The 14,747-nt window shown below is 40.7% G+C and overlaps 1 protein-coding gene across 1 annotated transcript in view; it reads right to left on the minus strand.

The window, feature by feature from the left end:
* LOC124805604 (lipase 3-like) overlaps positions 1 to 14,747 on the minus strand; it is a 64,976-nt gene that overhangs the window by 31,163 nt on the left and 19,066 nt on the right. The window contains exons 2-4 of the mRNA XM_047266171.1: positions 12,927 to 13,122; positions 4,943 to 5,057; positions 1,113 to 1,359 (exon numbers count right to left, since the gene is read on the minus strand). Coding sequence (XP_047122127.1) covers positions 1,113 to 1,359; positions 4,943 to 5,057; positions 12,927 to 13,122 — 558 coding nt within the window. The remainder of the gene's footprint in view (positions 1 to 1,112; positions 1,360 to 4,942; positions 5,058 to 12,926; positions 13,123 to 14,747) is intronic.

Here is a 14,747-nt window from a genome sequence, read left to right on the forward strand (position 1 = left end):
CCCGCACGCGGGAGATCAGACAGTCTTGCTTGACCTTGCGGCGATGATGACACACGCTTTGCCCAACGACTCACCATGCTTTTGTCCACTGCCAGATCACCGTAGACATTCTGCAAGCGCCTATGAATATCTGAGATGCCCTGGTTTTCCGCCAAAAGAAACTCGATCACTGCCCGTTGTTTGCAACGCACATCCGTTACAGACGCCATTTTAACAGCTCCGTACAGCGCTGCCACCTGTCGAAAGTCAATGAAACTATACGAGACGAAGCAGGAATGTTTGAAAATATTCCACAAGAAATTTCCGGTTTTTTCAACCAAAATTGGCCGAGAAAAAAAAATGTGTTGCATTACTAATTGAACTGCCCTCGTACGATTTTATTTAATATAGTTTTATTATTGTCCCCCTGTATCTGTAGCGTTGTCACAAATGGATCGCACGTTTTGAATGCCCACAAAAGGGCGAAATCAATATTCTGCACATTTTGTTATTATCGAATTGAGCCGGATAAGACAAACGATGTCGAGAAACAACTTAAATCGGGGACGGACTCTGTTCACCGGCAAGAAAATTCTGCTGCTTGTCAACAGAAATAGTCACGTGTCCAAAGCTTAAATAGAGCCAAAAGAAGGAAAACGAGCGAAAATCACTTTAGAATTTTTTTTTTTTTTTTTTTTTTTTTTTTTTTGCAAAGGTAATCATACCGGTCAAATGCTCTCCAGTCACCCACTTTTTTATACAGTCAATTTTAAAGCACTAAGGCTTCGTTTGAGGCACGTGGCATGACTACATTTTTAATTTGTACGTCTTAATCATTTACAAACTAAAATAATTTAAATGCGAATTTTGCCAAAAATAGACACGAATTTGGCCAAAAATACGTGCTACATTTTCAGATCCCTAGTTACGGCTCATTAGAGAATCTGTTTCTTAGGATTGAAGGACACGTAAATTTCAGACCATTTCACATATTAACTTCAGTGATGCTTCATCGAGCTAGTTAACAATAAAGTAAGAAGACTTTAGTTAATACTACAACAAACAGGACAAAATTTTATTGGTACCAAGCATTAAATGTAGAACGACCAGCAAAGGTGAAATGTGATACCTACCTCCACTTGGTCTATGAACTGCGACACAATTTGCAAGAGTGGATTGAACATGTGGTCCATGAAGGCGACGGGAGCCAGGCTGAATATGACGCGGATCTTGTCGTTGTACTCGGGTCGCATTGTCGCCATCACGTAGAAGGAAGTGGTGCCCTGGGAGTGGCCAGCGTAGTACAGGTCGCTCTGGCCCGTCTTGGCCAGGATGTAGTCGATCTTGGCCGGCAGGTCGTAGTAGCCGATCTCGTGCCAACTGCACAAGGAAAACAGTGCTCCACATGGTATGCTTGATGAGGAATACCAGTTAATTTTGTTACTTTAGTTTTTGGGTGTCTCAAGGATCATATTCCTGGCAGCTTGACATGAAATAGAATGTTTCACTAGTTCCACAAGTAAAAAGGATACATGCAGGCACGACCGAATGCGGATCTCTGATACAAAGCAGAGCAGAAGGTCTGAATGAGAGGCTCAGACGGTTCTGCGACCGTGTAGGTTGCAGATTCCTCGACTTGCCCCGTAGGGTGGTTGGGTTTCGGGTTTCGCTGAATAGCTCACGAGTCCACTAACGAAGGAGGCGGTTACACGGACAGCAGGGTTTGAGTGGTGTGGAGTGGTCGTTGTTTTTTTAAATTAGAGTGACTCCGGGAAACACAAATAGCTTCAGTCTCAAAGGGTGCAGGCTGAACACAGGAAGAACGTAGATACAGGAACCATCGGTATAATAGTTGTAAACCGCGGTAGCTGTGTTGGGAAAGTACCAGAGCTCCAAGCGCTAATCGAAAGCATTGACGCTTAAATCGTTACAGGCACTGAAAGCTAGCTAAAGCCGGAGATATGTTCAGCCGAAATTTTTGCGATGAAACTATCGTTGTTCCGAAAGGATAGGCTAAACACAATTGGTGGTGATGTGTTTGTTTCTGTTAGAAGTAGTTTATCTTGTTGCGAAATTGAAGTAGATTTCCTGTGAGTTAGTATGGTCAGAAACGAAATAATAATTGGATCCTTTTACCGACCTGCCAATACAGATGAGACAATTACTGAAAGGTTGAAAGAAAATTCTAGTTTAATTTCAAACAAGTATCCGACTCATAGAATTATAGTTGGTGGTGACTCTAATTTACCCTCGATATGTCGGCGATAATACAAGTTTAAATCCAGAAGTACGTATAAAACATTATCCGGAATTGTGCTGGAGGCATTCTCTGAACATTACTTTGAGCAGTTAATTCATGAGTCCACGCGAATGGTAAATGGATGCGAAAACACGCTTGACCTCTCAGCAACAAATAATCCTGAGCTAATAACGAGCATCGAAACGGATACACGGATTAGTGAACATGGGTTGTTGTAGTGAAATTCAATATTGTAAGCCCTAATGTTTGAAAAATGAACAAAAAATATACCTGTTCAGAGGAGCAGATAAAAATTTACTTGATGCCTTCCTGAAAGACAATCTCAACTCCTTCTAAATTAACAATGTAAGTGTAAAATTGATGTGGCTTAAATTCAAAGAAGTTGTCCAAATAAATTAACAAACGACGGAGCTGATCTCCCTTGGTACAAAAACGGGTGAAAACACTGTTGCAGGAAGAACGAACAAAACATGCCATATTTAAACAAATGCAAAATCTCAAGACTGGTGATCTATTACAGAAGCTCGTAATTTAACGCGGACATCAATGCGAGATGCTTACAGTAGTTTCCACAACGAAACTTCATCTCGAAACCTAGCAGAAAAGCCATTGAGGTACTGGTAGTATGTAAAGTATGTTAGCGGCAAGACACAGACAATGCCTGCTCTGGGCGATAGCAATGGAAATATTATCGACGACAGTGCTGCCAAAGCAGAGTTACTATACACAGCCTTTCGAAATTCCATCACCAACGAACGCTAAGTAAATATTCCAGAATTCGAATCAAGAACAGCTGCCAATTTTCTGATGCCAAACTGTTTTTGATGTGTGTACATTACACGTCAAATTTCTTCAGTTTTTCACTAGTTCATATTTTCGAGATGAGGATGTAATAGGCTGAAAAATAAAGCCTCGGAATTTTTACATGAAAACTCTTCAGACTTTTTACATATAACAAACACTAACATTCTACATCTTATATCTTCATTTTTACATATTTATTTCTCAACATAGTCATCCTGGCGACGACCACATTTCTCCCAACGAGAGACCAGTTGATTGATACCGTCACTGCAGAATGTTTGACTTCGATGACGGAGCCACAACCTCACCTCTACTTGCATCGCATCTTCACCACAAAAGTAAAGTCTTCGAAGGTGTTATGGAAATAGCTGAAAATCGGATGGGTCAAGTCGGGACCGTATGGATGTTGATTCGTGACCGTATATCCAAGGCGTTGGATTTTTGTAGATGTCGCAGCGCTCGTGTGGAGTCTGACATTGTCGTGCTCAAGGAGCGTGTGCTCCATGTGTGGACAAATTCTTAGAATTCGAAACTTGATTACAGCATTCTCACGCACCGACATAGTTACGTTACACACCGCCAAATTCCACGCTACAATTAAGAGCCCTCTAGCGACAGAGGGCTGAAAATATGTAGGCATGAAGAATAAAGATGTAGAATATTAATAACTTCTTTATTTAAAAAGCTTTAAAAGTTTACATAAAAATTCAGTGGTTTTCGTTTCAGTACCCTCTCATTAAAAGCGCAGCTGGTACTGCTCACACTATTATTATACATTCAAATGACAGTGTATATTCGAACTGTGACTGCATGTCGTGATTTTATATGATGTTATTGACAACCAGAGTGTCGATTTGTGTCGTATTTAACGGAATGAAAAACCCGCCAGTATCTACATGGCCGACCACAAAGTTCTTGGAAAACATTAATAACGAAGAAATAAATAAAGTACATCTTCATCTATACAGCTAAGAGCATTTTTTGTGTAGAGATGAATAGTAGAACCAGTTGAACGAAATGACGCTTGAAATTAAAGTGTGTGAACTCAACGTAGTAAATGTTTACAGTCATGAGCTTCGAAAACTGAAGGGGTCATATGCTTGCTAAGCTATAAAGCACAAAGAGATTACTAAATTTTCTCAGTGACCTAAACAAGGTAAAACCTTGAAATCGTCAAGGACGAAGACAACCGATTTAGTAACTGGTGCACTTAGAAGTTTGTAATTCGTAATCATACCTTTCTCTACCATTGTAATATAAATTTCTTTTCTGTCGTATCATGATGATTAAATCCTAAACAGCAAGCTATTTCGTACTTTTCCTATCTGTGCTCAATGCGGATGAATTCTGGAACGCCAACTAACACGTGGAACATCTTTATATTGTTTATTTAGATGGTATTGTTTGCTTGATTACTGCAACCAAAGTGGAACAAATTAGTTCATGTGTCTTCCAGATAATTAATTTCAATATGTGGGTACATGCAGCACCAGTTCAGATGTGTATACACAATAGTAACACATACTTTAGTTTAATAACAGTAATGTACATTTTTGGTCTGCTGAAGAAAATGAATTGCCTATAATAACTTTTTCGATTTACTTTTAAATTTTAGCGACGAGTAATGAAAGCCATTCTTCATTTTAGTTCTGTAATTATGAACATTACTATTCCTTTACAATAGTAATGAATAATACGTTCAAAAATTGTGTCATCGTCAGGATAAAGGATAGTAGCAACCCAGGAAAGTTGGAAGGATTCTTTAAGCCGTTTCTTAATCATATCTGTTGCGAATAAGCACTGACGACGCCAAAGCATTACATGGTTTGCCCTTGTTAAGTACTGGTGAGGCAGACGAAAGTCGTAGAACGTAACAATACACCTCAGTTTACAGCTTACCTGAATTGCCAGAACTCGCTGTCGTCCGGATTAATGGTAGTATGGTTCCTGGAGTACTTGTTGCCACGTGCGTTTCCAAGCCATACGTCGAAGCCAGCGTCTGCCAGAATGTATGCTGCGAAAAAGTACAACGTTATACAAACTACTACAGAACTCCTGTTTAAAGAATACAGCTGGTAGGTCAACTGTTTTCACTCTGTAAACAGGAATTTATTTGATGTTCTGGTTTTTACGAGTAATTTCAATAAATTAGTCATCAAAAATTTTTCAGTGACTGTTATTAAATTTAACTAGAATACTTAGTAAAATGTAATCCCCAGTTTAATTAGCCTTTAGACAATATGCAGTCATTCTCAACTACCTTATTCTAGGCATATACTAAGCCTGCACCGTAAATTTCCAGTTTAACCCTCTGAGTTCCAGTGGTTTCTGCCCGAAACCACACCAGTGGTGTCTGCCTGAAACCAGGTCTTTATTAATTTGATTTGACGTACGAGTTTCTTTAGCCTGAAACTACAGATGTTGATACAAGGCATCAAAAAAAAATGGTTCAAATGGCTCTGAGCACTATGGGACTCAACATCTTAGGTCATAAGTCCCCTAGAACTTAGAACTACTTAAACCTAACTAACCTAAGGACATCACACACACCCATGCCCGAGGCAGGATTCGAACCTGCGACCGTAGCAGCCTCGCGGTTCCGGACTGCAGCGCCAGAACCGCATGGCCACCGCGGCCGGCCAAGGCATCAAGTGGTCAACTCTGGTAGCGCTAAGAATGTTTTATGTTGAAGCAACCACTTTTAGCATTCAGAGGAACATCAAAGGAACAGTCGGCGCGGAGATTGTGTATGTAGTTTGTGATTGTAGTATGTTGTGACATGCAGTTATTTTTACAGTGATCCTATTGAGGACGTCACTGAAAGTGAAAGTAAGTATATCTCAAGTTATTTTAAAATGAATCTCAGATCGTACTACCGCTTTAAAGGGTGATTTCAAATGAAACATCTGGATAGTATACAGTTTTGATGTAAAATTTATTAAAGTTTAGGCCCATTTCCGATTGTTACTTAGGATTATAATGGAGAGGATCAGAAGCAAAAGGACACAAGTACACTTCTTATGGTTTTGAGAACTATCTTGGAATCGTAAAACGAGCATTCCAATGTTTGTGTGTATTGGACACAAAAATACTTTGTAGCATTTTCTGTTCGCATGCTGGAATAACAGGTTAATATAAATGATAAGTCTTATATCACAATTCGTGATCTCTTTGCATCAAAAATACTGTGAATTAAGAAGAATGTGATTTATGATTTCTCTATAGTGATTTACTGTTGGTTATTGTTAATTCAATTATCATAAAATTTAGAGGTGTAAAAACATTTATGTATAGTGGGTAACACTAGTCAAACTTAAGAAGAAATAATACTGTTTAATGCATTATTTCACTACTGAAAATATCTCACACCGCTTGGGTCGCTTCCCTTTTCTCTCACGTATCATAAAAGGCCATTTAGATAATATACAACATAAAAATCAGTCTCACCCTGCATGAACAATACTGTTTGGTGACATCTTGTAACTAGTTTCCTTTTCGTTTACCATAGAGCAACACAAATTGGGGGTTTCACTTGTATCCTTTCACTACAAAAATTTTACCTGCCTCCCCATGCTTTAGTACGTACATCTGTGAGATATTTTACACGTACAACACTAGGAAAAGAGTATGTCGTTCGATTATTTGAATATAGAGTAAAGATATTTACAGTATTTGTCACAGATTACAAAACCCACGGAATAAAATTAATGGTGCATACAGTTTGATTTGCTGTGTTTTCTCATTACGTTTAAATTTTTCATTACTGAAAGACGAATATTAAAGCGTAGTTTTTGTAAAGTAGCTCATAGCTATCTACACAGTACAAGAACAGATGGAAGACATCGTTTCTACAAAATACGTATGTGACAGAGGCCAATTATAGCAATAGAACTAAAGAGTCACTAACCATAATTTGAATCACCCAGATCTTCTAGCAGCGCCCGACGTTCTGTTTAGCCTTTTTGACGGTAGCAACTTATGGTGTGGACTGCACAAAAAGACCAGAAGTGATGGGGCACCATGTCAGAACCGTTGAATCCTCGCAAGCTGACCTACACTTACAGCAATATCTGTCCTTCTAAAGCTATCAGAGTCAATGGTCTTGCCGCAGAGGTAACATCGGTTCCTGTCAGATCCCCTAAGTTAAGCTTGTCGGGCTTGCTAGCACTTGGCTCGGTGACCATCTGTGTCTGCCGAGCGCTGTTGCCAAGCGGGCTGCACTCTGCCCTTGGGAGGCCAATTGAGAAGCTACCTGATTGTGAAGTAGCGGTTCCGGACATGAAAACTTACAACGGCCGGGAGAGCGGTTTGCTGAGCACATGTCCTTCCATATCGGCATTCAGTGACGCCTATCGGCTGAGTATGACACGGCGGTCGATCGGTGCTGTTGGATCTCGCGAGGCCTGTTTAGATGGATTTTTAGTTCAAAGCTATGAAAGGGTGTCTACTGAAGAATACAAGCATATCTGCTCCCTGATCGATTCACGATTGGAGCCCACAATGACTGCCTATCGCTGCGTCTCTACAGGAAAAATTGATATCATTACATCGCCACGATCTTTTGTGCGAAAATTCTTGGTGAAAATTATTTTCTCTATGTGATGCAGTACATTTGATCATAGATTATGGAGCATTTCAGTTATATTCCCTCGTTAACTAAAGAAAATCCCGACGTTCCAACAAATCTATTCCCTAGAGCTCAAGGGTACAATAAATAACGACCAGTTCTGCTTAGTAGGATCCATCTTCAGATCTGAATGCTCGAGTAACGTGTTCTACCAAACAGAAACCGATGATAGTAAATTATGTGTAAGCTGGCATGCTTTCCTGGTCGTTGTCATTGATGGTAAAATCTGAGTCGTTAGGCCATATTGTATTTCTCTTTCAACATCTCCAAGGCTCGGCTTTCCGTGCCTCTAGTGGTATCTTCTCCAAGATTCGAATGCTGTTCCTGACGGGGTGTTCACCCACACAGGAGCAACAATGGCGCTCTGATTAGGATGCCAATAGGGTGAAGGAAGCGTCAAGCTCGAGACTTGAAAGGGAATACGGTGGGTCCTAACGACTAAGACGATATCACTGCCAATTATACTTACGATATGGAATATCAAGGAATTTATCGTAACAAAAGTGACTGCGAGTTTTCTCCTTAGGTATAACGCACTCTTTACGAGACCGTCACGAATAGCGCATCTCACCTTTGAATTTTATCTGTCTATAATAATGGTCCCAAACTGACTCTAGCGACTCGAGAACATAGGAGTTTGTAAGCAAGTCCTTTGTGGATGAATTCCACGTCCTCGCAACAGTCATGAGCAGCTGAATTCGAGACATGAAATGCCGTCGATTTAAAACCGAATTGACTTCCAGTCGACGGTGACTATTTCAATAATAATAAGAAGTTCTTCAGAGAAACTACTAGTCACGAAATTTGTTGACATTATGTAAATTATTTAATGAAGCAACATGTTTCTAGGTATACACCTCACCTTCAGCTAAACGACTATACAAAAATATTTGACAGAAGAACACATACACTATCCAGACCACGTAAGTGACATGAAGATTTCTTAGCAAACAAAATCTAGTACATCCTACGTGGGGGTGACACCCGGAAGCGAAAATAACATGGTGAATGTTTCAATGAATTGTGACGTTATCATTACTGTTCATTAGCTACATGAGCTGGTAGGCAAGTCAGTGGATCCTTACGAGGCAGTTATGTAAGGGTGGTCTCTCACCTATCAACATAAACGAATGAAATGTAAAGCGTGGAAACAACCGGGAACGTGGCATTATTTATTTGCACCAAGTAGTTATAATGTAAAATATCTAACTATATAGAAAGACAGAAATCTTCTGGATCACTATTTATTTTATCAAGTCATTCTCAGATTCATTAACAACGAATTACCGTGAAATACGGATCAGCAATTGGCAAAGTTTAAAGTTAAAAGCCTTTAGGTTAAACTGAATTTTCGCCAACTGACGATCTGTACGTTGCGGTAATTCGTAATATCAGGGGATGGCCTTTAAAAAATGGTTGACCCAATTATACATAGATTGTATCCAAAAGAACAGTCGAACCGGTCATTCAATAAAATGATAGTGTTACTGTGACACTGTTCGGCTTTCTATATCCTGCAAGTGCGCACTGTGCCCTACGGACATTATCACGCCAATTACAACATATCTACCTGCATTAAGTGACTAGCCTTTATCTTCAAACTTGACGTCCGCCCTCCTTCACAGGGATAGCTCCGAGTGAGGCGGGATAATTTGTCTGGGGTAGCGGTAATAAATTATGTATACAAATCTTCATCGTGAACCAGTATATTGGCGAAAACTAATCAAAATCTCTAAGTAGATCCTGCGATTAGCCTTCAGTTACAGACACAAAAAGGCAGTGAGGGGCTTTAAATTATAATTTGCATAGAATATATGTCGCACAGACGTATAGATGGTACGTAGAACAGGCGTATAGGTTTGGGTCAGGCTTTCCTGCTCTACGGGGTTTCGGTGGCTGGTTACTTCACTGTGTCCCCCCCCCCCCACCCCCACCCCAGATATCGCATCCTCTATAGCAGACCAGCTCGTAGGTCTCACCACTGCCACCAGATGTCTCTCCAAACGACAATTAAGTATGGAGCTGATAATAATCTGTACAGGGTGATCCATACAAATGTTTAAAAATCCCCTTAGTAACGTATGCTGAGACAAGTAATTTAATGTAAGACACATGGGGCTGCAAATGCCGGGAAATTCCCAAAAGTGGATGACAAATGTTGTACATATGACGTCACATACAAAACACGGAGGATATTTTCGAGCGCGTGCGTGAGGGTATGATCAAGCCTTTTTTTCAGACATTATGCGGGAAAGAAAACGTAGAACGTGAACTTCTTAGGCAAAATCGCTTGTAAACAGCCTTTATTGTCGATTACCGGTTTTGTTAAGGACGGTTACCATCTTCAGATTTCGATAAAAGCTTATTATATGTCTCCTACACAAGCTGTACAAGTACACTTTGTGAAACTTTGTCAGGTACTTATTCTGCTGATATAGGAGACACGTAATAACCTTTTATCGAGTTCCGAAGATGAGAATCATGCTTACCGGAACCGGTAACCTACATTAAAGATTGATCACAAGCGATCTAGGCTATGAAGTTTACCCTCTCAAGCAATTATTACAGATCACTATTACCACTCAAGATGAGTAAAATAATGGGAAACGTAGGTCGTTTACTGGTAATGACACAATTTGGAAGCTTATTCTCATCTACTTGTGACTCAATACGGCAAGTTTTTGTTGTACTGACTTTACAATAAACCTACAGAGGCCGCAATATCGGTAAATAAAACACATAATTGCCTCATGTAACCAAAAAAACTGCCTGATAGTCGCATATTCGATCCCCGAGCCCCATCACTAAAGTCGCTCACGTAGGCGCGGAGTCACACCGACGTGATACTAGAAATGGGTTGGGATGATCGCCTGCGACAGACCGATAATCTCAACGGCTGCACGTGCGGCGAGGTACGTCGTCTGGTGACGTCAAATGTTCAACATTCGTCATCCACTTTTGGGGTATTGCCCAACGTTTGCGGCACCCTGTGTTTTGTATTAAATTACTTATCTCAATGTCATCTACGTCGCTTGCGTGGTTTTTAACAGTTAATAAGAATCACCCTCTATATTACTCATAATTAGTATAATTTAAATTATATGCAGAAACCATCCTCGTGAATCATTTTACCTGCTAGTGGGAAAAAGCAAAATTACAGTCATGTAATCCTCAACCAGTGGGGTCATGCGGATGCGATACGGAGGTCCGGGAGATCAGCAAAACGCTCTCGCAGCCTTTGTCGGCTTAAAACCTTGGAGCAACTAAATCTCATTCAACTAGCTCCTCAGTTGGCGTCAGAAGGCTGAGTGGGCCCCGTTCCAGTCCACCCATCAAGGAAAAACTCATGGCAGTACCAGGAATTGAACCCGGGTCTTCCACAAGGCAGTCAGTCTCACTTACCACTCAGCTACAGACACGGACATCTCTTAGTGAAAACCGTATCGAAATCAATAAAATATGTCCTCAGGTTGGCCTTAACATATAGACAGAAAAACAAGGCTGTTGACTTCAAATTACATATACAGGAATTTTTTTTACGTTTCAAAAACTGTACAGTGTCAAAAATAGCTTTGAGATGGTATGTATTTTACAGCCTTGCCTGAAAACGCGTTTCTTGCATCCTTTGTTACTAAGAATCTTTATGCGAATGTGCCAATTTATGAAACGTCAGAAGTTATTTATAACGATTTCATGCAATATGAAAAACCTAGACACCATGTACGCTGCTGAGCTATTGGAGTTAGTTAAAATATCCATATCTATTAATTATTTCACTTTTAATCAGAAAATTTATCACCAAATAAGGTGCTCTTCTATGGGCTCAAGTCTCTCAGGAACCCTTTCAAAAATTTTTGTAAATTGTTTGCAGAAAAATTGTTTGATACCTACATCACAGTATGCGAATAGATTACAGTGTATCGAAGGTATGTAGACGACATTTTCATAATTTTGTAAGGTTAAGAAATGACGCTCAGAACCTAGTGAAAATTCTTCATTCTTTAAGCAGAAATATGGAGTTTCCTTATGGTGTCGAAGTAGAGGGTTAAATTAATTCTTTGGACTCACAAATCACCAAACCAGGACACACTGGTAAAATTGAGATATACCGTAAGCCGATGGTTATGAATTTCATTACATCACAAGACTCATGCCACCTACCAGCTCAAAAGCCTTCTTATTTTACTTCGATGTTCTATTGCTTAAGATGTGACTGAGAAGGAAACTGAAATGATTCTTCAGGTCGGAATGCCTAATGGCTTCACTGAGGCGGCAGTCAGGAGGGTTGGAAGAAAAAATTTGAGTAGAGTAGAAAAGAATGAAGTGTTTAACAAGGACGCAGAAAAGTATATTTCGTCATCATACTACGCGTCCAGATCCTCTAGGACAGCAGATGTCTTCCGCAAATATAATATTACAGTGGGATTTCGAACAAATAATAAACAATAAATTTCTCCGACATAGCTTAGAACCACCACCGAATAAATTCCGTAGTGGAGGTATCTATAATATTTCCTGCGGTTCATGTGAAGAATATTACATCGGGCAGACTGGAAGGGAGTTTCAAATCAGATTTCTTCAACTTAGGGATTTAAAGGAGAACCAAACTCAGCTTAAAAACATTGAAGATTACATGTCCATTTTACATTTTGGTAGTAAAGGTATACTACTGGATATTCTGGAAGAAACTGAAATGCATGTGAGTGATCATTTAGACCCATAACTTATAATAAATGAGCAGATCTCAGGCAGTCGTAGGTCGTTCATTGATTTTTTTCAGTGATTTACTTGTGGACAGGAAAAACAATGCGTCCCAATCCGGGTTCTTTCGTTTAACTTTCACTACGTTTTATGGAATTTTAATGACTGTTTGTAGTTTTATTTGTGAACTGTCTTACATAAGTTTGACTACAGATGTAGTGATGGCTGGAACGGTACGTTTGTTCAGCGAAATCTGTACTATTGCATTGTATTTTACTGTTGAGTTTCTGACACAACTGAGCTGGTGGAAATGAAATAACTTTAATTAACTTTTTCTTATTTGGAAATAATTTCTTATTTTTGTGAAACCCCCCCCCCTGTCTGTATAGTTTCTTTGTATCCTCGATTGATGCTGGGCAAAAAGAATTTCGAATGAGATGGTTTATATTTATAGAACAATTGTGTTTATGTGACTCTTTTGTGAGAAGCAGTTAACCAAACAATGTAGACCGTAAGCCGACAGGTCTGCGCGTTGTTGATGATGCGGCGCCTTACCAAAGGCCTTGTCAGGCCCCATGACCACCCAGTCTGCGGCGCTGGACTCGAGGCCGTGGACGAGCAGGATGGGGTAGCCGGACGGGTCCTTGGCCTTGGGGCTGGAGGGGATCCGGTACATGCGCAGAATGTAGCCGTCAGCCGTCGTCGCGAAGTGCTCCTCCACTGGGTAGCCGTACTTCCGGATCAGCTCGGGCTGCAACCAACGACGTGCAGGACACGTAGGTCAGAGGAGAAAGTCAAAATCGTAGTAGTGCCAGCGTTCTGATTCATTCCTGATGCCGTTCAACCTTACTGAGAAAATAACACCAATCAGTACAGAGCTGAAGGCGGGCAAGTGTTGTTGCACGTTGCTGCCACAAAAGGCCGTTCACATTTCGCGGTGTGCTGGTTGTCGCCATGGTAGATCGTCGTGTTCTCTCAGGAGGCTAGCTAACCTGTGTAGTGAAAAAAGAAAACCTGGGCGAAGTTCTCATCGGTTTGATCTGAAAGGTGTCATGCGACATCAGCGCAGAACCATTGACGAAATGAAGACGAAGAGGCAAACCGAAAGGAAGAAGATAAAAGTAGTTAGCCTCGCTGCGTCTATATCCAGGTCGGAGATTCTCTTCTCTCGACGACTAGGTGTTTGTCTTTCAGTAACCCTCTCTCAACTTCATCGCGATGATGTGCAAGTCGCCGCAGTGGTGTCAAATAGAAAGGTTTACACCAGCCGACTGAACAACCCAGAGAACAGCCCCATGCAAACATTTCGTCACAATAGACTGGCCGTCTGGAGCTGTGGTCATGAAACACCATTCGAGAGTCGATAAAAGGAAAAGGATTTACGCGAGACGTGAAGACATATTAGATCTCCTGGTCATCAGTAGGCTTGAAGTTTTTGACTCTCTTAAAGTGGAACAGGGAATCAGTAATAACGCCGGTACAGCATCACTGAGTACGGCTGTTGGTAGTATCGCAAATACAGGAAGACATTTCTGCTTGGCAAGAGCGACAAACAACACATTTCAGATTTACAAATAGTTTTTTACTGTTGGCATTTGCAGCTGACGTGATCCATATTTCACACATAAGCCGCTTCAAGCTGTGTATGAACTTTATTTACGGGAACACGAACGGTTTCGTGATAGCAAATCACATCCTTAGGTGCTCTTGCCTGACACAGCGGCGTGGAATGTGACCCTGTACGGCGAGAGGTTGGAGGGATGATTTCCGCCGCTTCCTGATACGATATTAATGCGGTTTTAACATGTCAGGTTTCCCAGTTGATGAATTTGATTCATGACCCCTGCTTGACGTGGATAACAGAATTTTATTTTACGAAGATTGAGTACCCTCCTCCACATTCTTGGGCTTGCTGTATAGCGGCTTATGTACACCTGAAGACGTGATCTCTCATCACGAAATCGATCGTGTTCCTATATACAGGGTTATTACAAATGATTGAAGCGATTTCACAGCTCTACAATAACTTTATTATTTGAGATATTTTCACAATGCTTTGCACACACATACAAAAACTCAAAAAGTTTTTTTAGGCATTCACAAATGTCCGATATGTGTCCCTTTAGTGATTCGGCAGACATCAAGCCGATGACCAAGTTCCTCCCACACTCGGCGCAGCATGCCCCCATCAGTGAGTTCGAAAGCATCGTTGATGCGAGCTCGCAGTTCTGGCACGTTTCTTGGTAGAGGAGGTTTAAACACTGAATCTTTCACATAACCCCACAGAAAGAAATCGCATGGGGTTAAGTCGGGAGAGCGTGGAGTCCATGACATGAATTGCTGATCATGATCTCCACCACGACCGATCCATCGGTT

This window comes from Schistocerca piceifrons, chromosome 7, assembly GCF_021461385.2.
Source record: "Schistocerca piceifrons isolate TAMUIC-IGC-003096 chromosome 7, iqSchPice1.1, whole genome shotgun sequence".
Lineage (NCBI taxonomy): Eukaryota > Metazoa > Arthropoda > Insecta > Orthoptera > Acrididae > Schistocerca > Schistocerca piceifrons.